The sequence below is a fragment of the Girardinichthys multiradiatus genome, chromosome 13 (assembly GCF_021462225.1).
Source record: "Girardinichthys multiradiatus isolate DD_20200921_A chromosome 13, DD_fGirMul_XY1, whole genome shotgun sequence".
Taxonomy (NCBI): Eukaryota; Metazoa; Chordata; class Actinopteri; order Cyprinodontiformes; family Goodeidae; genus Girardinichthys; species Girardinichthys multiradiatus.
In genome coordinates, this window is record NC_061806.1 from 41,575,117 (window position 1) to 41,600,010 (window position 24,894).

The 24,894-nt window shown below is 43.1% G+C and overlaps 1 protein-coding gene and 1 long non-coding RNA gene across 2 annotated transcripts; one reads left to right on the forward strand and one right to left on the reverse strand.

Moving 5' to 3' along the window:
* The first annotated feature begins 9,331 nt into the window (after positions 1-9,331).
* Positions 9,332-11,166, forward strand: LOC124879813 (C-type lectin domain family 4 member E-like). Its single transcript, XM_047384561.1, has 5 exons — positions 9,332-9,855; positions 9,977-10,054; positions 10,319-10,470; positions 10,586-10,710; positions 10,797-11,166. The coding sequence occupies exons 1-5, from the start codon at positions 9,705-9,707 to the stop codon at positions 10,963-10,965; spliced, it is 675 nt and encodes a 224-aa protein (XP_047240517.1). The 5' UTR covers positions 9,332-9,704; the 3' UTR covers positions 10,966-11,166.
* Positions 11,167-20,545: 9,379 nt separating this feature from the next.
* On the reverse strand, positions 20,546-23,621 carry LOC124878954. The gene is made up of 3 exons (XR_007040912.1): positions 21,063-23,621; positions 20,676-20,986; positions 20,546-20,601 (listed from the first exon to the last, which is right to left on the reverse strand). It is a non-coding gene; the product is annotated as an uncharacterized LOC124878954 (long non-coding RNA).
* Positions 23,622-24,894: the final 1,273 nt, after the last annotated feature.

Below are 24,894 nucleotides of genomic sequence, written 5' to 3' on the forward strand. Positions count from 1 at the left end.
GTGAATTGGCGCTACAGGTCCTTCTCAAAATATTAGCATATTGTGATAAAGTTCATTATTTTCCATAATGTCATGATGAAAATTTAACATTCATATATTTTAGATTCATTGCACACTAACTGAAATATTTCAGGTCTTTTATTGTCTTAATACGGATGATTTTGGCATACAGCTCATGAAAACCCAGAATTTCTATCTCACAAAATTAGCATATCATTAAAAGGGTCTCTAAACGAGCTATGAACCTAATCATCTGAATCAACAAGTTAACTCTAAACACCTGCAAAAGATTCCTGAGGCCTTTAAAACTCCCAGCCTGGTTCATCACTCAAAACCCCAATCATGGGTAAGACTGCCGACCTGACTGCTGTCCAGAAGAAATTTCTGAACGAATAGGCTGTTCCCAGAGTGCTGTATCAAGGCACCTCAGTGGGAAGTCTGTGGGAAGGAAAAAGTGTGGCAGAAAACGCTGCACAACGAGAAGAGGTGACCGGACCCTGAGGAAGATTGTGGAGAAGGGCCGATTCCAGACCTTGGGGGACCCGCGGAAGCAGTGGACTGAGTCTGGAGTAGAAACATCCAGAGCCACCGTGCACAGGCGTGTGCAGGAAATGGGCTACAGGTGCCGCATTCCCCAGGTCAAGCCACGTTTGAACCAGAAACAGCGGCAGAAACGCCTGACCTGGTCTACAGAGAAGCAGCACTGGACTGTTGCTCAGTGGTCCAAAGTACTTTTTTCGGATGAAAGCAAATTCTGCATGTCATTCGGAAATCAAGGTGCCAGAGTCTGGAGGAAGACTGGGGAGAAGGAAATGCCAGAAGTCCAGTGTCAAGTACCCACAGTCAGTGATGGTCTGGGGTGCCGTGTCAGCTGCTGGTGTTGGTCCACTGTGTTTTATCAAGGGCAGGGTCAATGCAACTAGCTATCAGGAGATTTTGGAGCACTTCATGCTTCCATCTGCTGAAAAGCTTTATGAAGATGAAGATTTCATTTTTCAGCACAACCTGGCACCTGCTCACAGTGCCAAAACCACTGGTAAATGGTTTACTGACCATGGTATCACTGTGCTCAATTGGCCTGCCAACTCTCCTGACCTGAACCCCATAGAGAATCTGTGGGATATTGTGAAGAGAACGTTGAGAGACTCAAAACCCAACACTCTGGATGAGCTAAAGGCAGCTATCGAAGCATCCTGGGCCTCCATAAGACCTCAGCAGTGCCACAGGCTGATTGCCTCCATGCCACGCCGCATTGAAGCAGTCATTTCTGCAAAAGGATTCCCGACCAAGTATTGAGTGCATAACTGTACATGATTATTTGAAGGTTGACGTTTTTTGTATTAAAAACACTTTTCTTTTATCGGTCGGATGAAATATGCTAATTTTGTGAGATAGTAATTTTGGGTTTTCATGAGCTGTATGCCAAAATCATCCATATTAAGACAATAAAAGACCTGAAATATTTCAGTTAGTGTGCAATGAATCTAAAATATATGAATGTTAAATTTTCATCATGACATTATGGAAAATAATGAACTTTATCACAATATGCTAATATTTTGAGAAGGACCTGTATATAAATAAACTGAATTGAATTGAAAAATTTTACAAACTTTTGCTTCCAGACATGTTACAATAATCAGTAAAAACTCTATATTTCATCAAATGTTGTGTCTGATATGTTTTTATATTAAACTCATTATTATTGACTTTAAATGCAGGATCAACTTTCAGATATATTAATAACGTTTATGGTCATTTGTAAATATTTCTGCTGCACCTTATACTCTTGGAAAACTTGGAAAAGAACAGAAAGAGACTAGCAGATATGAACCAGAGAGTAAAATTTCTCAAACAGACATGATTTCTCATGTCAAACGTTTCATCCAATGGTGACGCAACCACCCACAAACATCTAACTTCTTCTTCTCCAGTCCAGACAATGCCTTATCTCCTCCCGATGTCCCCTCAGAGTATCATGATCTACAGTGAGTCTTCAGCAAAGATTTGGGGTTTTACCACCACAACCTTCTTATTGCTGCCAATGACCTTCTCTCTGGTGCCCCTCCTTCCTGCGGTTGATTAAATGACCTCATTTTCAAAAAACCTATTCAGCCTTATACTGTTTCCGTAATTGTCACCTTCACAGTTCAGGGCGCTACAATGTTTAAAAACTGGATCTCCATAATGTATGCCATATTATCCGAACCCCCGAAGGAGATGAGTGAAAAACAGCTTTCAAAACACATTTAGGTCATTTCGTGTATCTGGTATTATCAACGCTCCCACCGTCTTCCAAGCTTTAGTGAATGATGCCCTTTGAGATTTTCTAGATGTTTTTATCTTTGTCTGTCTCAGCTATATATTAATCTTTTCTAAGAATCTTGAAGAACATCAACCCTATGTAGACAGGTCCTCCAAAGACTCTGAGAGAAGCTGTAAAGTCCATTGTTAACCCAGAGGAATCATCTCAAGTATTTTACATTTGGAGCCAGAGGAACACATGCATTCGTATCTCATTAGAAAGTGTGAAAAGGCCTTAAGTGTAGCTCAGACAGGAAGCAGGGCAGCAGACGCTGATTTTAGCTCTATTCTCAGAGTAGTTTATATCCTTTTGCTTACATGCGGATTAATAGGCATAGTTAAATAGTTTGTTAAAAAAAAAACCTTGTCCAAGCATTTATGCAGGTGAATCTGTTGCTGATTGGTTGCAAGTCTGAGCCCCCTGCAGCCTATACCTCCAATGCCAGAAAGAGTTTTTGACTGTATTTTATCTGATGTACCGTGAGTTTTCAGGTTCTGTTTGTTTTAGCTTTCCTCTCCCTGGCTCAACTGATGAGATCACAATGAAATGAAGCAACTTTTATTGCCCAATCTGACACTGGTGCTTGAGGAGTTTGATTTTTATTTCCACATCAGAACAAAGCTGACGTTTTAGGCGATAGATAGATAGATAGATAGATAGATAGATAGATAGATAGATAGATAGATAGATAGATAGATAGATAGATAGATAGATAGATAGATAGATAGATAGATAGATAGATAGATAGATAGATAGATAGATAGATAGATAGATAGATAGATAGATAGATAGATAGATAGATAGATAGATAGATAGATAGATAGATAGATAGATAGATAGATAGATAGATAGATAGATAGATAGATAGATAGATAGATAGATAGATAGATAGATAGATAGATAGATAGATAGATAGATAGATAGATACCACTTGGTTATTGTATTTTTTGTGCTGAACTTTGGGTGAAACTCTCCATGTGTTGTGAGGACCTTCATTTTCTTCATATTGGTGGCTTCTATTTCCTCTTCCTCTTTCAGCGCTTATCTAAAATGTGACGCCACCCTTTTGGTAAAAAGAAATAGAGTAAGCAGTACATACAAGTTGTTGTTCTGTTTAATGTGAAAACAGAGCTCCGTTCCCTGTTTTTCACTTGATGTTTCTACAGTTTGCAGTGTGAGAAACTGTTTACAGCAGCTGTGTTAATGGCCAAGAAGGTTATGTTTTTGTCAGCATTAGTTTGTCTGTCGGTCCGTCCGTCTGTCTGTAAAATATTGCTGAAAAGTTCAACCCTGTCTCTTTGTTTTCCCTATGATGAGACGTCCACAGAGCTGTGAAGAAGGTAAGAAGACAAATGTGGTGGTAAATCAGCAGGAAGGTGAAGAAACTGCAGTTACAGCTGATTGGTCTTCATCAGAAAAAACAACAGGCTGCTTTCTTTAGACAACATTTAACACCTGAACATAAGAAAACAGCTTTATCTGAAACTAAAGGACACATTTTCTGCAGCATCAGATCATTATAAGATCATATTAATAAACATGATACTTCCAAAGGTTTTGGGTCTACTGACTTTATGCCAATCCAGTGGAACTGCCCCCGATGTCCACGCAATGCTGCAGAGTCGCGTTAGCCAACACAACCCTACAACATCCAGAGCCTTAAGGAACCAGGGCCTTACAACGAGGAGCCTTTTAATCATCTCAGTGACCTCAGCACCAGAGATTGGAGAGCCCGCCCCAAGGTCCCCAGGCTCCTTTTCCTCAGTGAAAGACGCGCCGATCGGATTTAGGAGGTCTTCAAAGTACTCCACCTACCGACCCACAACGTACCAAGTCGAGGTCAGCAGCACACCCTCCCCACTGTAAAAAGTGTTGGTGTTGTACCCCCTTGAGATGCCGGATGGTGAACCAGAATCGCCTCGAAGCTGTACGGAAGTGGTTTTCCATGGCCTCTCCAAATTCCTCCTATGCTGCTTGGACTGCCGGTACCCATCAGCTGCTTCCGGAGTCCCACAGGCCAAAAAGACCCGATAGGACTCCTTATTCAGCCTGACAGCATCCCTCACTGGTGGAGTCCACCAGCGGGTTCGAGGATTGCCGCCATGACAAGCACCAACAACCTTGCGACCATAGCTCCGGTAAGCCGCCTCAGCAGTGGAGGCGCAGATCATGACAAACTCTGGCTCAATGTCCCCCACCTCCACCAGAACGTGTTTGAAGCTCTCCTGCAGGTGGGAGTTGAAGCTCCGCCTCATGAGAGACTCTGCCAGGCGTTCCCAGCAGACCCTCAAGATTTGTTTGGTTCTGCCAGATCTAACCAGCATCTTCCCCCACCATCGGAGCCAGCTCACCACCAGGTAGTGGTCAGTGGAAAGCTTCGCTCCCCTCTTCACCCGAGTGTCCAAGACATGCGGCCGCAGATCAGATGACACAACAAAGTAGATCATCGAACTGTAGCCTAGGGTGTCCTGGTGCCAAGAGGACATATGGACACCCTTATGCTTGAACATGGTGTTAGTAATTGACATTCCAGGATGAGAACAGAAGTCCAATAACAAAACACCACTCGGGTTCAGAATGGGAAGGCCATTCCTCCCAACCAAACCCCTCGAGGTCTAACTGTCATTGCCAACGTGAGCGTTGAAGTCCCTCAGCAGACAGGGGTGCTCTCAAACACATCCTCCAAGGACTCCAAAAATGGTGGATAGTCTGAACTCCTGCCTGGCGCATAAGCACAAACAACAGTCAGAACCTTTCCCCCCACCCGTAGGCGGAGGGAGGCTACGCTCTCGTTCACCGAGGCTAACTTCAACAAACGGGCGCGGAGATGGGGGCCAACAAGTATGCCCACCCCAGCTCGGCACCTCTCACCAGGGGCAACTCCAGAGTGGAAGAGTGTCCAACCCTTCTCAAGGAGACTGGTTCCAGAGCCAGAGCCGTGCGTCGAGGTGAGCCCAACTACTTCTAGCCAGAACCTCTCTACCTCGCACACCAAATGAGGCTCTTTGCCCACCAGAGAGGGTTGGACTCCGCCAAAGTTGCCCTTCATCAAGGATTCTGTTCATAACTTTTATGGACAGAATTTCTAGGCGCAGCCAAGGTGTTGAGGAGATCCATTTTGGTGGCCTTAGGATTGCGTCTCTTTTTTTTTGCGGATGATGTGGTCCTATTGGCTTCATGGGCTTGTGATCTACAGCTCTCACTGGAACAGTTCACAGGCGATGAGAATCAGTACCTCCAAATCCGAGGCCATGGTCTTCAGCCGGAAAAGAGTAGAGGCCCTCCTCTGGGTCGGGGTGGAGGTCCTGTCTCAAGTGGAGGAGTTTAAGTATCTAGGGGTCTTGTTCACGAGTGAGGGAAGGATGGAACGGGAGATTGACAGACGGATCGGTGCAGCTTCTGCAGTAATGCGGTCGATGTATCGGTCTGTCGTGGTGAAGAAAGAGCTGAGCCGCAAGGCGAAGCTCTCGATTTACCGGTCAATCTACGTTCCTACTCTCACCTATGGTCATGAGCTTTGGGTCATGACTGAAAGGACAAGATCCCGGATACAGGCGGCCGAAATGAGTTTCCACCACAGGGTGTCTGGGCTTTCTCTTAGAAGCAGGGTGAGAAGCTTGGTCATCCGGAAGGGACTCAGAGTAGAGCCGCTGCTTCTCCACGTCGAGAGGAGCCAGTTGAGGTGGCTCGGGCATCTGGTTAGGATGCCTCCTGGATGCCTCCCTGGTGAGATGTTCCAGGCACGTCCCACCGGGAGGAGGCCCAGAGGAACACTCAGGACACGCTGGAGGGACTATGTTTCTCGGCTGGCCTGGGAACGCCTTGGGATTCCCCCAGACGAGCTGGCCCAAGTGACTGGGGAGAGGGAAGTCTGGGTCTCTCTGCTTAGGCTGCTGCCCCTGCGACCCGACCCCGGATAAGCGGAAGACGATGGATGGATGGATGGATGGATGGATAGATGGACGGACGAATGGTTTACTTTATGTACACATGAACTTTAATCATCCCATTTTTAATTTATATAGTGTAATATGTTGTTGTATCATCCTTTGCAGCTACAACAGCTTCATCTGGAAGACTTTACATTAAGGTCAACGACAGTGTTTATTTGGATATTCCACCTGTAGTCGCCATTTAGACGCAGCTTAAATTCATTCCTGGTTCCACAGGAGAGGAGCCTGATAACTAAAGGATCTGCCTCCTATTCTACTTCTAGAGACTCTAGGAACCACCAGTAAACCTGCAGTCTGAGAACAAAGTGCTCTGTTAGGAACATATGGACCAATCAGATCTCTGATGTATGATGGAGCTAGATTATTAAAGGCTTTATATGTGAGGAGGAGAATTTTAAATTCTATTCTGGATTTAACAGGGAGCCAATGAAGGGAAGCTAAAATAGGAGAAATATGATCTCTCTTTATAATTTTCATCAGAACTCTTGCTGCAGCATTTTGAATCAGCTGAAGGCTTTTAACTGCATTTTGTGGACATCCTGATATTAACGAATTACAATAGTCCAGCCTTGAAGCCTCGAGACCCAGATCCAGGGAGATTATCAATGGTCTCGTATGTCTTCCATTTTCTTACAATTGCTCCCACAGCTGATTTATTCACCCCAACCTGCTTGCCTATTGTAGATTCACTCTTCCCAGCAGGTCTACAATTTTCCTCCTGGTTTCCTTGGCCATGGTGGAGTTTGGAGTCTGACTGTTTGAGGCTGTCGACAGGTGTCTTTTACACAGATAACGAATTCAAACAGGTGCCATTAATACAGGTAACGAGTTGAGACAAAAGATCTTCTTAAAGACGTTGTTACAGATCTGTGAGGGCCAGACATCGTGCTTGTTTGTGGGTGACCAAATACTTATTTTCACCATAATTTACAAATAAATTCTTTAACAATCCTACAATGTGATATCCAGGATTTTTTTCTCATTTAATCTCTCATAGTTGAAGTATATATACTTCAACATAGTTTTATATACATGTATATATAGATGTGTGTGTGTGTATAAACTAAATACATTCATATTGACTGAGTTTATTTAATATAGAATAGAATAGAATAGAATAGAATAGAATAGAATAGAATAGACAATCCTTTATTGTCCTGGAAACCCAGAAATGTATGAATAGATAAAGTCTCAAAATGTGATAGAGACTAATTTACTGCTTTCAGTGAGACCTGCAGCTCTGTGGGATTCTTCTTTTATTACTGGCTCACAGTTTTTCAGATTGCTAAGCTACGTATAAATGTCCTAGGGGCTCCTGTTTAAATAAAATGAAACTAAACCTAAGCTATTTGTGTTTGATGATAGTAAAATAACACAGAATTACAGTACTGCCATCGTCAGGGTTCAAACCTCGATGTCCCGCATGGTTGGCAGGAACACACACTACTCTGCTAAGGAGGACAGTCTGACTCCACTGAATGTCTATTATTGATATCATGGCCAGCTCTGGTATACAGTAACAATGTAAGTGCAGCCATAACATTTCTGACAGCACGGCAAACAGATGCCTTTAAAAGATTGTCTGTGTCACCCATGTATATATAACAAAACGAGAACTGAGAATATTATTGAGATAAATTGGTTATAAGTTAGGTTTTTGCGTTCCGACATCTCTAGGTTCCTCCAGAAAACATCTCGCCATATCTGAAACTTTCCTTGTGCCAGGTCTGAGCTAAAAAAGGGGACCAAACCCAGGGTTTGTTCAGTAAACCCTGCTACCGAGCAGGGTTGGTTCACGGAGGAAGTTGCAGAGGTAACTTGACTCAGGGTAACAGCTACCTGGCTTTCTGGAACCAAAACCCAGGGCATGTACATACTTACCCCAGAACTTACTCTGAGTTCTCACTAACCCTGCTTTCTGAAACGGGGCCCTTAAGGTGAACCCTGGTGTGGTGTGTTCACCGTGAAAAAGCAAAGAGACTGAATCAGCGAAACAAAGAGCAGAAGGAACGTAGCTAATACTTCTGATAAATGAACATATAAGTGAAAACATTTAAATCTGCACACTAACTCAACATCTATAATGCCTTTAAAACAAAACTAAAATAATCAGTTTTCTCTCTGATAAATTGGGAAGAAGAAGGACGTAGGCTGATTATCTCTTAAGTTCATCAGGAAGTTTCTTCAACGCAAAGCTGTGATGCAGGAAGTTGTCGTGCAAAGTTTCAGTCTAAGAAGTTCACAGAGGAGAGAGGACACACTGATGGTGAGTCCAGATGATGTTCTGTTCAACAAATACTTAAAGAACATCAGAGGAGACAGAAAAGCTTCTCTTTTTGCTCTGATGAGGTTTTAAATCTGCTTTTTGATGAAAAACATGTTTTCTGTGTGATAGAAAAATATAAAGCAGACATTTAGCATTTTAGCATTTCTAAATATGCTAATATTAAACTCACACCAACTTTGAAAGAATTGGAAATCAAATTCAAGAGAAAGTCTTAATTAGATTGATAATTCATAGTGGATTTAATATTCTTGTTTTAACTGGTCAATATTTTAACCTTTTCAACAGGAATTTGAAGAAAAATGAAGTTTAATAAGAAATGTTTAACACTTGGCTTTAAGATGTGATAGAAAACATCAGCTTCTCTGTCCTCAAGGTGAAGTGTCCCCATGATGAGACGTCCACAAAGCTGGGAAGAAGGTTAGAAGATGAATGTGGTGGTAAATCGGCAGGAAGATGAAGAAGAAGCTGCAGAGTGGTCTTCATCAGACAAACAACAACCAGACTAAACACAAACTGCTTTCTTTAGACAACATTAACATCTGAACTGGAAGAAAACAGCTTTATCTGAAACTCAACAACACATTTACTGCTGGATCAGATTATTTCATGATGTTCAAATGGAAGAAAAGGGAAAGATTCAGATGTTCATGTTTTTCAGGTGGAAAGTGAAAAAGGAAGTAATTATATAAATTAAAGTTAGCATCGTGTGTTTAAAATTAGTGCAGAAACTATGACTGCAAAAAACAAACAGGAATTGAAACAAAACAAAACATACGTCATGTTTTTTCCTGATATTAGCTGTAGTCTTTAAAGTTAGGAGCATAAAAAAGGTTGAATCTATTAAAGACTGTTTTACATTGACTAAAGAAACCTCAACATTTGGTGAGTGAGGAGAAAAAAGTGACTTTAACAGAAAAACAGCCTTAAGGAGGACTGATGCCACATAGGAGGCACAGCACCTTTATCAACCGTGATGTCATTTCCTGTACTTAAAGGAAAACTGCCTAAAATAAGTTGCGAATATATTTAAGCCATTTATATTTAAAACGTCTGTAAAAACATAAACGGTGATTCATGAGGAACAAATCCGTCAGTGGTTTGAGATTTGATGTCAGGTTCAGATATTGGTTGTTTGCTGTGAGTCAGTCTCCAGGTTCTGATGTGGTTCTCCTCTAAATGCTCCTCAGGTGAAGCTGCTGGGTCTCGACATGAAAACCCAGACAGAACCTCCAAGCTGCCATCAGATAGAGTAGTCCAGCTGGTTCTGGGCTCTCTGCTGGCTGCTGCTTTGATCATCATCTACAGACTCTGTGAGTTTATTTTGGTTCAATCTTTCACTGAAGTTTCATTTTTATTGAATTTTAGGTTTTAGGATCTTTTTAAAAACAGGTTTGAGTGAAATTGAAATAATTTTTGTTCTTCTTGATTCAGGTGTTGTTGTTTTGAAGACCAACCAAACTGTAGAAACCCTGAAAGAGGAGAATGAAGCTCTGAGAAAACATCTCTCAGGTGAGACTGTTTGAAGGTGTCCACAAGGTTCATTCTGAAAGTCTCATTCAATGCTGATGGATCACTTTAGGTTTGGAGAGTTAGATTTTTGTCCGTTTCTGTCTGTAAATGATGCTAAAGAGACACTGATGGACTGACAGAGACAAGAAGTTGGATTGTAACTGGAGGACAGAAGACGTCTCCTGCTGCCTCCAAATCACACAAACATCTACATAGATTTCTGCCTCCTGACTCTGAGAAGTTTTTGTTCTGATCTGTTCAAAGTTGAGGTGTGTTTGAAGAAAAGACCAGACTGGGAGAAGTATGGAGGATATCTTTATTATTTCTCCAACAATTCCTCCTCCTGGAACGAGGGCCAACGTTTCTGCAAAGATCTTGGAGGAGACCTGGTGAAGATAGACAGCAGTGAGGAGCAGGTATGAAACACTGCTGCAGGTTCATGTTCTCACACATTTTATTTCCTCATCATGTTTCTTCATCTCAGCACAGAAAAGTCTTACAGAGCGATTTCTATCCACTTCTCCTGTTCAGCTGTTCCTGGAGATCAAACTGAGAGACTTGATGAAGGAACCAGAGGACAAGTTCTGGATCGGACTGACGGACTCAAGGGAAGAAGGCAGATGGTTGTGGGTGGATGGATCACCATTGGATGAAAGGTTTGACCGATGAGAAATCATGTGATTATTTGAAGAATTCACCTGTCCAGCATTCATCTGCTGTTGTCTTTCTGCTCTTCTCCAAGTTTGATATTCTGGAGTAATCTAGAACCTGACAACCAGAGTAAAGATGGTGCAACTGAAGCTGACTGTGTGAGGATGGGGAAGAAACAAGGAGCAGATGACCTAAAGTCCTGGTTTGATATATCCTGTAATTATCCTCAGAAAAGTATCTGTGAGTTCATGTGTTTGTGAATGAAGTCCAACCATGGAGAACGATCTGAGTCCAGGATCAAGAAGCTGTAGAGATGCTGCTTTTATAAAGAAAATTTCCATAGATAGAAAAACTTTTTATCCAATTTGAATAAATAACTGAATCTGACTGCACTGTTCAATGATTAGGATGAATTGGAATGTATGAACCTGACTTTGTGAAGAACCTTGAGACGACATGTTGTGAATTGGCGCTACAGGTCCTTCTCAAAATATTAGCATATTGTGATAAAGTTCATTATTTTCCATAATGTCATGATGAAAATTTAACATTCATATATTTTAGATTCATTGCACACTAACTGAAATATTTCAGGTCTTTTATTGTCTTAATACGGATGATTTTGGCATACAGCTCATGAAAACCCAGAATTTCTATCTCACAAAATTAGCATATCATTAAAAGGGTCTCTAAACGAGCTATGAACCTAATCATCTGAATCAACAAGTTAACTCTAAACACCTGCAAAAGATTCCTGAGGCCTTTAAAACTCCCAGCCTGGTTCATCACTCAAAACCCCAATCATGGGTAAGACTGCCGACCTGACTGCTGTCCAGAAGAAATTTCTGAACGAATAGGCTGTTCCCAGAGTGCTGTATCAAGGCACCTCAGTGGGAAGTCTGTGGGAAGGAAAAAGTGTGGCAGAAAACGCTGCACAACGAGAAGAGGTGACCGGACCCTGAGGAAGATTGTGGAGAAGGGCCGATTCCAGACCTTGGGGGACCCGCGGAAGCAGTGGACTGAGTCTGGAGTAGAAACATCCAGAGCCACCGTGCACAGGCGTGTGCAGGAAATGGGCTACAGGTGCCGCATTCCCCAGGTCAAGCCACGTTTGAACCAGAAACAGCGGCAGAAACGCCTGACCTGGTCTACAGAGAAGCAGCACTGGACTGTTGCTCAGTGGTCCAAAGTACTTTTTTCGGATGAAAGCAAATTCTGCATGTCATTCGGAAATCAAGGTGCCAGAGTCTGGAGGAAGACTGGGGAGAAGGAAATGCCAGAAGTCCAGTGTCAAGTACCCACAGTCAGTGATGGTCTGGGGTGCCGTGTCAGCTGCTGGTGTTGGTCCACTGTGTTTTATCAATGGCAGGGTCAATGCAGCTAGCTATCAGGAGATTTTGGAGCACTTCATGCTTCCATCTGCTGAAAAGCTTTATGAAGATGAAGATTTCATTTTTCAGCACAACCTGGCACCTGCTCACAGTGCCAAAACCACTGGTAAATGGTTTACTGACCATGGTATCACTGTGCTCAATTGGCCTGCCAACTCTCCTGACCTGAACCCCATAGAGAATCTGTGGGATATTGTGAAGAGAACGTTGAGAGACTCAAAACCCAACACTCTGGATGAGCTAAAGGCCGCTATCGAAGCATCCTGGGCCTCCATAAGACCTCAGCAGTGCCACAGGCTGATTGCCTCCATGCCACGCCGCATTGAAGCAGTCATTTCTGCAAAAGGATTCCCGACCAAGTATTGAGTGCATAACTGTACATGATTATTTGAAGGTTGACGTTTTTTGTATTAAAAACACTTTTCTTTTATCGGTCGGATGAAATATGCTAATTTTGTGAGATAGTAATTTTGGGTTTTCATGAGCTGTATGCCAAAATCATCCATATTAAGACAATAAAAGACCTGAAATATTTCAGTTAGTGTGCAATGAATCTAAAATATATGAATGTTAAATTTTCATCATGACATTATGGAAAATAATGAACTTTATCACAATATGCTAATATTTTGAGAAGGACCTGTATATAAATAAACTGAATTGAATTGAAAAATTTTACAAACTTTTGCTTCCAGACATGTTACAATAATCAGTAAAAACTCTATATTTCATCAAATGTTGTGTCTGATATGTTTTTATATTAAACTCATTATTATTGACTTTAAATGCAGGATCAACTTTCAGATATATTAATAACGTTTATGGTCATTTGTAAATATTTCTGCTGCACCTTATACTCTTGGAAAACTTGGAAAAGAACAGAAAGAGACTAGCAGATATGAACCAGAGAGTAAAATTTCTCAAACAGACATGATTTCTCATGTCAAACGTTTCATCCAATGGTGACGCAACCACCCACAAACATCTAACTTCTTCTTCTCCAGTCCAGACAATGCCTTATCTCCTCCCGATGTCCCCTCAGAGTATCATGATCTACAGTGAGTCTTCAGCAAAGATTTGGGGTTTTACCACCACAACCTTCTTATTGCTGCCAATGACCTTCTCTCTGGTGCCCCTCCTTCCTGCGGTTGATTAAATGACCTCATTTTCAAAAAACCTATTCAGCCTTATACTGTTTCCGTAATTGTCACCTTCACAGTTCAGGGCGCTACAATGTTTAAAAACTGGATCTCCATAATGTATGCCATATTATCCGAACCCCCGAAGGAGATGAGTGAAAAACAGCTTTCAAAACACATTTAGGTCATTTCGTGTATCTGGTATTATCAACGCTCCCACCGTCTTCCAAGCTTTAGTGAATGATGCCCTTTGAGATTTTCTAGATGTTTTTATCTTTGTCTGTCTCAGCTATATATTAATCTTTTCTAAGAATCTTGAAGAACATCAACCCTATGTAGACAGGTCCTCCAAAGACTCTGAGAGAAGCTGTAAAGTCCATTGTTAACCCAGAGGAATCATCTCAAGTATTTTACATTTGGAGCCAGAGGAACACATGCATTCGTATCTCATTAGAAAGTGTGAAAAGGCCTTAAGTGTAGCTCAGACAGGAAGCAGGGCAGCAGACGCTGATTTTAGCTCTATTCTCAGAGTAGTTTATATCCTTTTGCTTACATGCGGATTAATAGGCATAGTTAAATAGTTTGTTAAAAAAAAAACCTTGTCCAAGCATTTATGCAGGTGAATCTGTTGCTGATTGGTTGCAAGTCTGAGCCCCCTGCAGCCTATACCTCCAATGCCAGAAAGAGTTTTTGACTGTATTTTATCTGATGTACCGTGAGTTTTCAGGTTCTGTTTGTTTTAGCTTTCCTCTCCCTGGCTCAACTGATGAGATCACAATGAAATGAAGCAACTTTTATTGCCCAATCTGACACTGGTGCTTGAGGAGTTTGATTTTTATTTCCACATCAGAACAAAGCTGACGTTTTAGGCGATAGATAGATAGATAGATAGATAGATAGATAGATAGATAGATAGATAGATAGATAGATAGATAGATAGATAGATAGATAGATAGATAGATAGATAGATAGATAGATAGATAGATAGATAGATAGATAGATAGATAGATAGATAGATAGATAGATAGATAGATAGATAGATAGATAGATAGATAGATAGATAGATAGATAGATAGATAGATAGATAGATAGATAGATAGATAGATAGATAGATAGATACCTCTTGGTTATTGTATTTTTTGTGCTGAACTTTGGGTGAAACTCTCCATGTGTTGTGAGGACCTTCATTTTCTTCATATTGGTGGCTTCTATTTCCTCTTCCTCTTTCAGCGCTTATCTAAAATGTGACGCCATCCTTTTGGTAAAAAGAAATAGAGTAAGCAGTACATACAAGTTGTTGTTCTGTTTAATGTGAAAACAGAGCTCCGTTCCCTGTTTTTCACTTGATGTTTCTACAGTTTGCAGTGTGAGAAACTGTTTACAGCAGCTGTGTTAATGGCCAAGAAGGTTATGTTTTTGTCAGCATTAGTTTGTCTGTCGGTCCGTCCGTCTGTCTGTAAAATATTGCTGAAAAGTTCAACCCTGTCTCTTTGTTTTCCCTATGATGAGACGTCCACAGAGCTGTGAAGAAGGTAAGAAGACAAATGTGGTGGTAAATCAGCAGGAAGGTGAAGAAACTGCAGTTACAGCTGATTGGTCTTCATCAGAAAAAACAACAGGCTGCTTTCTTTAGACAACATTTAACACCTGAACATAAGAAAACAGCTTTATCTGAAACTAAAGGACACATTTTCTGCAGCATCAGATCATTATAAGATCATATTAATAAACATGATACTTCCAAAGGTTTTGGGTCTACTGACTTTATGCCAATCCAGTGGAACTGCCCCCGATGTCCACGCAATGCTGCAGAGTCGCGTTAGCCAACACAACCCTACAACATCCAGAGCCTTAAGGAACCAGGGCCTTACAACGAGGAGCCTTTTAATCATCTCAGTGACCTCAGCACCAGAGATTGGAGAGCCCGCCCCAAGGTCCCCAGGCTCCTTTTCCTCAGTGAAAGACGTGCCGATCGGATTTAGGAGGTCTTCAAAGTACTCCACCTACCGACCCACAACGTACCAAGTCGAGGTCAGCAGCACACCCTCCCCACTGTAAAAAGTGTTGGTGTTGTACCCCCTTGAGATGCCGGATGGTGAACCAGAATCGCCTCGAAGCTGTACGGAAGTGGTTTTCCATGGCCTCTCCAAATTCCTCCTATGCTGCTTGGACTGCCGGTACCCATCAGCTGCTTCCGGAGTCCCACAGGCCAAAAAGACCCGATAGGACTCCTTATTCAGCCTGACAGCATCCCTCACTGGTGGAGTCCACCAGCGGGTTCGAGGATTGCCGCCATGACAAGCACCAACAACCTTGCGACCATAGCTCCGGTAAGCCGCCTCAGCAGTGGAGGCGCAGATCATGACAAACTCTGGCTCAATGTCCCCCACCTCCACCAGAACGTGTTTGAAGCTCTCCTGCAGGTGGGAGTTGAAGCTCCGCCTCATGAGAGACTCTGCCAGGCGTTCCCAGCAGACCCTCAAGATTTGTTTGGTTCTGCCAGATCTAACCAGCATCTTCCCCCACCATCGGAGCCAGCTCACCACCAGGTAGTGGTCAGTGGAAAGCTTCGCTCCCGTCTTCACCCGAGTGTCCAAGACATGCGGCCGCAGATCAGATGACACAACAAAGTAGATCATCGAACTGTAGCCTAGGGTGTCCTGGTGCCAAGAGGACATATGGACACCCTTATGCTTGAACATGGTGTTAGTAATTGACATTCCAGGATGAGAACAGAAGTCCAATAACAAAACACCACTCGGGTTCAGAATGGGAGGGCCATTCCTCCCAACCAAACCCCTCGAGGTCTAACTGTCATTGCCAACGTGAGCGTTGAAGTCCCTCAGCAGACAGGGGTGCTCTCAAACACATCCTCCAAGGACTCCAAAAATGGTGGATAGTCTGAACTCCTGCCTGGCGCATAAGCACAAACAACAGTCAGAACCTTTCCCCCCACCCGTAGGCGGAGGGAGGCTACGCTCTCGTTCACCGAGGCTAACTTCAACAAACGGGCGCGGAGATGGGGGCCAACAAGTATGCCCACCCCAGCTCGGCACCTCTCACCAGGGGCAACTCCAGAGTGGAAGAGTGTCCAACCCTTCTCAAGGAGACTGGTTCCAGAGCCAGAGCCGTGCGTCGAGGTGAGCCCAACTACTTCTAGCCAGAACCTCTCTACCTCGCACACCAAATGAGGCTCTTTGCCCACCAGAGAGGGTTGGACTCCGCCAAAGTTGCCCTTCATCAAGGATTCTGTTCATAACTTTTATGGACAGAATTTCTAGGCGCAGCCAAGGTGTTGAGGAGATCCATTTTGGTGGCCTTAGGATTGCGTCTCTTTTTTTTTGCGGATGATGTGGTCCTATTGGCTTCATGGGCTTGTGATCTACAGCTCTCACTGGAACAGTTCACAGGCGATGAGAATCAGTGCCTCCAAATCCGAGGCCATGGTCTTCAGCCGGAAAAGAGTAGAGGCCCTCCTCTGGGTCGGGGTGGAGGTCCTGTCTCAAGTGGAGGAGTTCAAGTATCTTGGGGTCTTGTTCATGAAAGAGGGAAAATATATGAAAAATATATGGAGCGGGAGATTGACAGATGGATCGGTGCTGCGTCAGCAGTGATGCGGGCGCTGTACCGGTCTGTCGTGGTGAAGAGAGAGCTGAGTCAGAAAGCGAACCTCTCGATTTACCGGTCAATCTACGTTCCTACCCTCATCTATGGTCATGAGCTTTCAGTCATGACTGAAAGAACGAAATCAGAGATACAAGCGGCCAAAATGAGTTTCCACCACAGGGTGTCTGGGCTTTCTCTTAGAAGCAGGGTGAGAAGCTTGGTCATCCGGAAGGGACTCAGAGTAGAGCCGCTGCTTCTCCACGTCGAGAGGAGCCAGTTGAGGTGGCTCGGGCATCTGGTTAGGATGCCTCCTGGATGCCTCCCTGGTGAGATGTTCCAGGCACGTCCCACCGGGAGGAGGCCCAGAGGAACACTCAGGACACGCTGGAGGGACTATGTTTCTCGGCTGGCCTGGGAACGCCTTGGGATTCCCCCAGACGAGCTGGCCCAAGTGACTGGGGAGAGGGAAGTCTGGGTCTCTCTGCTTAGGCTGCTGCCCCTGCGACCCGACCCCGGATAAGCGGAAGACGATGGATGGATGGATGGATGGATAGATGGACGGACGAATGGTTTACTTTATGTACACATGAACTTTAATCATCCCATTTTTAATTTATATAGTGTAATATGTTGTTGTATCATCCTTTGCAGCTACAACAGCTTCATCTGGAAGACTTTACATTAAGGTCAACGACAGTGTTTATTTGGATATTCCACCTGTAGTCGCCATTTAGACGCAGCTTAAATTCATTCCTGGTTCCACAGGAGAGGAGCCTGATAACTAAAGGATCTGCCTCCCATTCTACTTCTAGAGACTCTAGGAACCACCGGTAAACCTGCAGTCTGAGAACGAAGTGCTCTGTTAGGAACATATGGACCAATCAGATCTCTGATGTATGATGGAGCTAGATCATTAAGGGCTTTATATGTGAGGAGGAGAATTTTAAATTCTATTCTGGATTTAACAGGGAGCCAATGAAGGGAAGCTAAAATAGGAGAAATATGATCTCTCTTTATAATTTTCATCAGAACTCTTGCTGCAGCATTTTGAATCAGCTGAAGGCTTTTAACTGCATTTTGTGGACATCCTGATAGTAAAAAATTACAATAGTCCAGCCTTGAAGCCTTGAGACCCAGATCCAGGGAGATTATCAATGGTCTCGTATGTCTTCCATTTTCTTACAATTGCTCCCACAGCTGATTTATTCACCCCAACCTGCTTGCCTATTGTAGATTCACTCTTCCCAGCAGGTCTACAATTTTCCTCCTGGTTTCCTTGGCCATGGTGGAGTTTGTGCAAAGTTTCAGTCTAAGAAGTTCACAGAGGAGAGAGGACACACTGATGGTGAGTCCAGATGATGTTCTGTTCAACAAATACTTAAAGAACATCAGAGGAGACAGAAAAGCTTCTCTTTTTGCTCTGATGAGGTTTTAAATCTGCTTTTTGATGAAAAACATGTTTTCTGTGTGATAGAAAAATATAAAGCAGACATTTAGCATTTTAGCATTTCTAAATATGCTAATATTAAACTCACACCAACTTTGAAAGAATTGGAAATCAAATTCAAGAGAAAGTCTTAATTAGATTGATAATTCATAGTGGATTTAATATTCTTGTTTTAACTGGTCAATATTTTAACCTTTTCAACAGGAATTTGAAGAAAAATGAAGTTTAATAAGAAATGTTTAACACTTGGCTTTAAGATGTGATAGAAAACATCAGCTTCTCTGTCCTCAAGGTGAAGTGTCCCCATGATGAGACGTCCACAAAGCTGGGAAGGAGGTTAGAAGATGAATGTGGTGGTAAATCGGCAGGAAGATGAAGAAGAAGCTGCAGAGTGGTCTTCATCAGACAAACAACAACCAGACTAAACACAAACTGCTTTCTTTAGACAACATTAACATCTGAACTGGAAGAAAACAGCTTTATCTGAAACTCAACAACACATTTACTGCTGGATCAGATTATTTCATGATGTTCAAATGGAAGAAAAGGGAAAGATTCAGATGTTCATGTTTTTCAGGTGGAGAGTGAAAAAGGAAGTAATTATATAAATTAAAGTTAGCATCGTGTGTTTAAAATTAGTGCAGAAACTATGACTGCAAAAAACAAACAGGAATTGAAACAAAACAAAACATACGTCGTGTTTTTTCCTGATATTAGCTGTAGTCTTTAAAGTTAGGAGCATAAAAAAGGTTGAATCTATTAAAGACTGTTTTACATTGACTAAAGAAACCTCAACATTTGGTGAGTGAGGAGAAAAAAGTGACTTTAACAGAAAAACAGCCTTAAGGAGGACTGATGCCACAAAGGAGGCACAGCACCTTTATCAACCGTGATGTCATTTCCTGTACTTAAAGGAAAACTGCCTAAAATAAGTTGCGAATATATTTAAGCCATTTATATTTAAAACGTCTGTAAAAACATAAACGGTGATTCATGAGGAACAAATCCGTCAGTGGTTTGAGATTTGATGTCAGGTTCAGATATTGGTTGTTTGCTGTGAGTCAGTCTCCAGGTTCTGATGTGGTTCTCCTCTAAATGCTCCTCAGGTGAAGCTGCTGGGTCTCGACATGAAAACCCAAACAGAACCTCCAAGCTGCCATCAGATAGAGTAGTCCAGCTGGTTCTGGGCTCTCTGCTGGCTGCTGCTTTGATCATCATCTACAGACTCTGTGAGTTCCTGCTGATGTTTTATTTCTGACAGACTTTAGATTACAAGATGTCAGCAAAAAGTACAGATGGTGAAGTTTATATCAAGATGATCTATGTTATCATCTTGTAAACTTTATTAACTGTTATCCTTTTCTCCAATCAGCTTTTGATTAGATACAAACAAATCAAACCATCCAATCCCTGAAAGAGGAGAATAAGGCTCTAAGGATAATTGTCTCAGGACTCTCGTTTAGACTGGTTCTGGTTCTGCTAAAGGCTACTTCTGTTACAAAAGAGACCTTCCTCTCCACTGTTGCCACATGCTTGTTTAGGAGGATGTATTGCTGTAAAGTCAGGTGGGCTTCCTTAGATAACTTTTTACCAGTTAGCATTTTATGATCAACTGAATATGATCACACTATAAATTAATTAGGATTGAGTCGGACTGTAACTGGATCTGAATGAGACTGTACAAGCTGCCATCAGAGTAGTCCTGCTGGTTCTGAGCTCTCTGTTGGTTCTGCTCTCTTCCTAATTTACAGACTCTGTGAGGTCATCCTTATTTAAACCACTTCCTGTTTGATGAATGTCAGTTAGAAGTGATGCCGGTAAAGTAAATTTAGTTAAATTGGATCTTCTCTAACTTTTCTTTCATCAGCGTTTTTCGTGTTAGAGACCAGTAAAGCTGTTCAAACCCTGAAAGAAGAGAATGAAGCTCTGAGGCAACATCTCTCAGGTGAGACCATCTGAAGGTGTCCACAAGGTCTTATTAAGTGCTGTCAGATCACTTTCAATTAGGACTCTTTTTTGGATTAAATCTTGTTGTATACCTTCTTCAATTTGATTTCAAAAAGAAAATAATTTACAGCTTTGCAGCTTTAAAGTTTAGGTTGTAGTTTATGGCCTGCACCTTATCAAGTCCCCAGAGACCGCAAAGCGCTTTACACCAGTCATCCACCCAGTCATCCACCCATTCACACACTGACTGTCATCGTTTTTCTAGCTGCTTTCACCCACATGCAGAAATACACTCAGGAAAACAGGAAAAGTTTTAACAAGTTTATTAAGAAATATTTTGTTTGCTGGAGAAACAGGAACTCACCGCTGTATGGAGAAGGGATCAATGGTAAGTCACAGGTAATATTCTGGGTTGTTGATCTTGATATATTTTTGCTTACAGGAAGTGATTAGGAGATCCGCCAGGGGGGAGGAGAAGTGAGATGATGGAAAACTCCGGGAGCATGTCGGGTAAGTGAAAGGTCCAGGTAATACTGTTTTACTTGGACTTGAGGTGGAGGTGGCACCAGGTGCATGATCTTGGAGGGGAGCACGGTGGAGGGTGAGCCAGGTTCATTCACAGGAAGCCTGAGGAGACTTGAAACCCGAATGCAGCCAACTGAGAAGATAATCCGGGAAGTTCTCTTGCGGAGAGAGAGTCTGGATCTTCTGCATACGCAGACTGGATAAGAAGCTCGGAACTGGAGGTAACCTGGGAAGGAGAACACGAGAAGGTAAGTAGTCAGAAAATAATCACAAGGAGACTTGTCTTGGCCAGCTAGAGTTACCACTGCAGGTTAACACTCAGGCGCCGGAGTGTTGGCATCGTTGGGTAGTTAAGCTCCTCTCCTGATGAGGCTGATGGAGAACACCTGTGGACTCCGTTCCTACCGTGCATCTGGTGTCATCTAGAGGTTGGATGGGGTTAGTAGCAGGTAAAACAGAAAGAAACTCCCGGAACCCCGCCACTGACAGTGGTGAGCTTGCCATACAGTTGGCACCACTGGGCCATCTGACCACCATCACCAGGCAAGGAGGGTGGAATTTCTAGCTCTTGGACACAATGACCAAGACAGGTAGAGCAGGGGTTTGAACCAGCAACCCACAGGTTGTGTTACCCACAAGTTACAGAACGAACATATTATCACTGTCACCACCTTCGCCCCAGGATACGCAGTGACGGTAGCACGAAAATACATCCTTTGCTATTTTTATGGTTTTCATTCTGCAGGCTGGATTTCAAAAACAATGTCATAAGATTTGGTTCAATGTTCTTTCCATTATTGCTTCGGTTCATTGCACAGCTCTCTGAAGGTCCTACCACAGCAGTTTAATCAGGTGGAAGTTTGAACTTTAACTGGGACATGCAACACCTTTATTCTGTTGTAGATTAGCTGATGTGTTTGGGTTATTCGTCCTGTTGATGATCCAGTTTGAACCAAGTTTCAGCAGCTGAACAGAAGGAACTCCATTGAACGCTGGAATACTTTGATATACGGAGGAGTTCATGGTCCAATAAATGACTGTAAGATTCCAGGTCGTCATCATGCTTCCACCACCATGCTTGCTAACATGTCATCTCAACCGTTTTAGCTTTTATTATTTATAGCTTTACATAATTTTGTTTCTTTATGTGTACGTTTTCTCTGTAAGAATCTGCTTTAATATAGTGCAGAGATTCTTCTTTTTCTCCTTCTCCATGAGACTTCTAATATGATTTTAAAAGTAGTACCTAGTTAAATTAAATGTTCCTTTCAATCATTTTAAAGAATTATTGAAGGACGATTCACTGGTTTTCATTGAGGATGTGGCTGATATAAACAGCAGACAGAGGAGAACAAGATTCAAGATCCTCAAGGCTCTTTTGGTTCTTTGGAAACAGGAGAACTGCCGTCTTAACGTGGTGGAGAGGTTTGAGTGCTCGATTGATCTCAGAGGGTATGTTGCCCATGGCTTAAACGCCCCTGGTAGGGTCTCCCCTGGCAAACAGGCTCTAGGTGACGGGTAAGACAAGAAGCGGTTTAGGAGTCTTCATGTGGACCAGTAAATTGAGGCAAGTGACAACACTCGGTACAGCCTGGTGGCAGGGAGGCTCATTGCTGGACCCAGGCGGGCCAGGCCCAAACAAAGGACACGAGGCCATCCCTCAGTGGTCATCCACCTGCAGGGGGAACCATGAGGCAAAGAGGATCGTGCAGGAGAGCGGATCGGATGGAGGTTGAAATTGGGCTCACCTCCACGAACTGTGGGGTCTGGAAACCAGCTCCTTGAGAGAGGTTGGACTCTCTTACTCTGGAGTGGCCTGTGGGGAGAGGTGGTGGGGTAGGGTGGGTTTCTTGTCTTCCCCCCAGCTTAGTCGCCTCGTTTTGAGGTTTACCTTGGTGGATGAGAGGGTCTCATCCCTGTGCCTTAAGGTCAGGGAAGGTCTCTGACTGTTGTTTCGACCTATGGGCTGAGCAGCGGTGTGGAGTACTCTGCCTTCTTGGTCTCTGTCATTCTACTTGGGGTCTTCAATGCCCATGTGACAAATGACAGCAGCACCTGGGCTGTGATTGTGAAGAACGACCTCCCACCTCGGGTGGTGTTCCTGCCACATCCCAACAGGAGGAGGCCCAGGGGACGGCCAAGGACAGGCTGCAGGCACTATGTCTCTCGACTGACCTGGAAACCCCTCTGGCTGCCCCCAGAGGAACTGGAGGAGGTGTCTGGGGAGAGAGTAGTCTGGGTGTCTCTGCTGAGACTGCAGCCCCCGCAAATTGTTCCCTGATAAGAGGAAGACGAGGAGAATGAATACAAGGAAACAGCAGAAACATGAAGTAAGTTTCCTGAATGCATTAATCTTAAATGGAGAGCTGTGGATGACAATCAGGCAATGACAGATTGTCCCATAGTTCCTCTTATCTTGATGAGCATGGCCTCCTCAGCTTGTATTGTCCAAATAAAGGTGGTGTTAAGGAAAGATGACGAAGTTATAAAACTGAAGTCACAAATGAAGCAATCACTGTACTAATCATTGTATCTGATCTGATCTATTACATTTAGTGAAACTTGTGTATAAATACTGAATTCTTCTTTTTTTCCGGCAAATCCACAAAGCTATGAATGTGTGTTCTTAGTATTATTAAAAGTTTTTAGTTCTCTCTCAAAACAGCACTAAAGTCCACAGTGGGGCCCACATTTCCCCAAGTAAGTCATCGATTTGTTCCTCCCATTTCTGGTATTTAACAAACATTGATGGACTGACTGTCACGGTGTGGTTTTGGATCGGACCAAAGTGCAGACAAGAGCTCGGCAGGATCATATTTGTAATTCAAAGATTTATTTTTACAAGGTCAAAAACTTAGCAAAATCACTGCAGGTTTCCCAAGGCAAGGCGTGGCAAAAAACAAAGCATAATCAAGGACGAGAACAATGTGTGACGAACACAAGAAACCAGCCCTGAACAAAGACACAAAACCAACTAATACAGGTCCTTCTCAAAATATTAGAATATTGTGATAAAGTTAATTATTTTCCATAATGTCATGATGAAAATGTAACATTCATATATTTTAGATTCATTGCACACTAACTGAAATATTTCAGGTCTTTTATTGTCTTAATACGGATGATTTTGGCATACAGCTCATGAAAACCCAAAATTCCTATCTCACAAAATTAGCATATTTCATCCGACCAATAAAAGAAAAGTGTTTTTAATACAAAAAACGTCAACCTTCAAATAATCATGTACAGTTATGCACTCAATACTTGGTCGGGAATCCTTTGGCAGAAATGACTGCTTCGATGCGGCGTGGCATGGAGGCAATCAGCCTGTGGCACTGCTGAGGTCTTATGGAGGCCCAGGATGCTTCGATAGCGGCCTTTAGCTCATCCAGAGTGTTGGGTCTTGAGTCTCTCAACGTTCTCTTCACAATATCCCACAGATTCTCTATGGGGTTCAGGTCAGGAGAGTTGGCAGACCAATTGAGCACAGTGATACCATGGTCAGTAAACCATTTACCAGTGGTTTTGGCACTGTGAGCAGGTGCCAGGTCGTGCTGAAAAATGAAATCTTCATCTCCATAAAGCTTTTCAGCAGATGGAAGCATGAAGTGCTCCAAAATCTCCTGATAGCTAGCTGCATTGACCCTGCCCTTGATAAAACACAGTGGACCAACACCAGCAGCTGACACGGCACCCCAGACCATCACTGACTGTGGGTACTTGACACTGGACTTCTGGCATTTTGGCATTTCCTTCTCCCCAGTCTTCCTCCAGACTCTGGCACCTTGATTTCCGAATGACATGCAGAATTTGCTTTCATCCGAAAAAAGTACTTTGGACCACTGAGCAACAGTCCAGTGCTGCTTCTCTGTAGCCCAGGTCAGGCGCTTCTGCCGCTGTTTCTGGTTCAAAAGTGGCTTGACCTGGGGAATGCGGCACCTGTAGCCCATTTCCTGCACACGCCTGTGCACGGTGGCTCTGGATGTTTCTACTCCAGACTCAGTCCACTGCTTCCACAGGTCCCCCAAGGTCTGGAATCGGCCCTTCTCCACAATCTTCCTCAGGGTCCGGTCACCTCTTCTCGTTGTGCAGCGTTTTCTGCCACACTTTTTCCTTCCCACAGACTTCCCACTG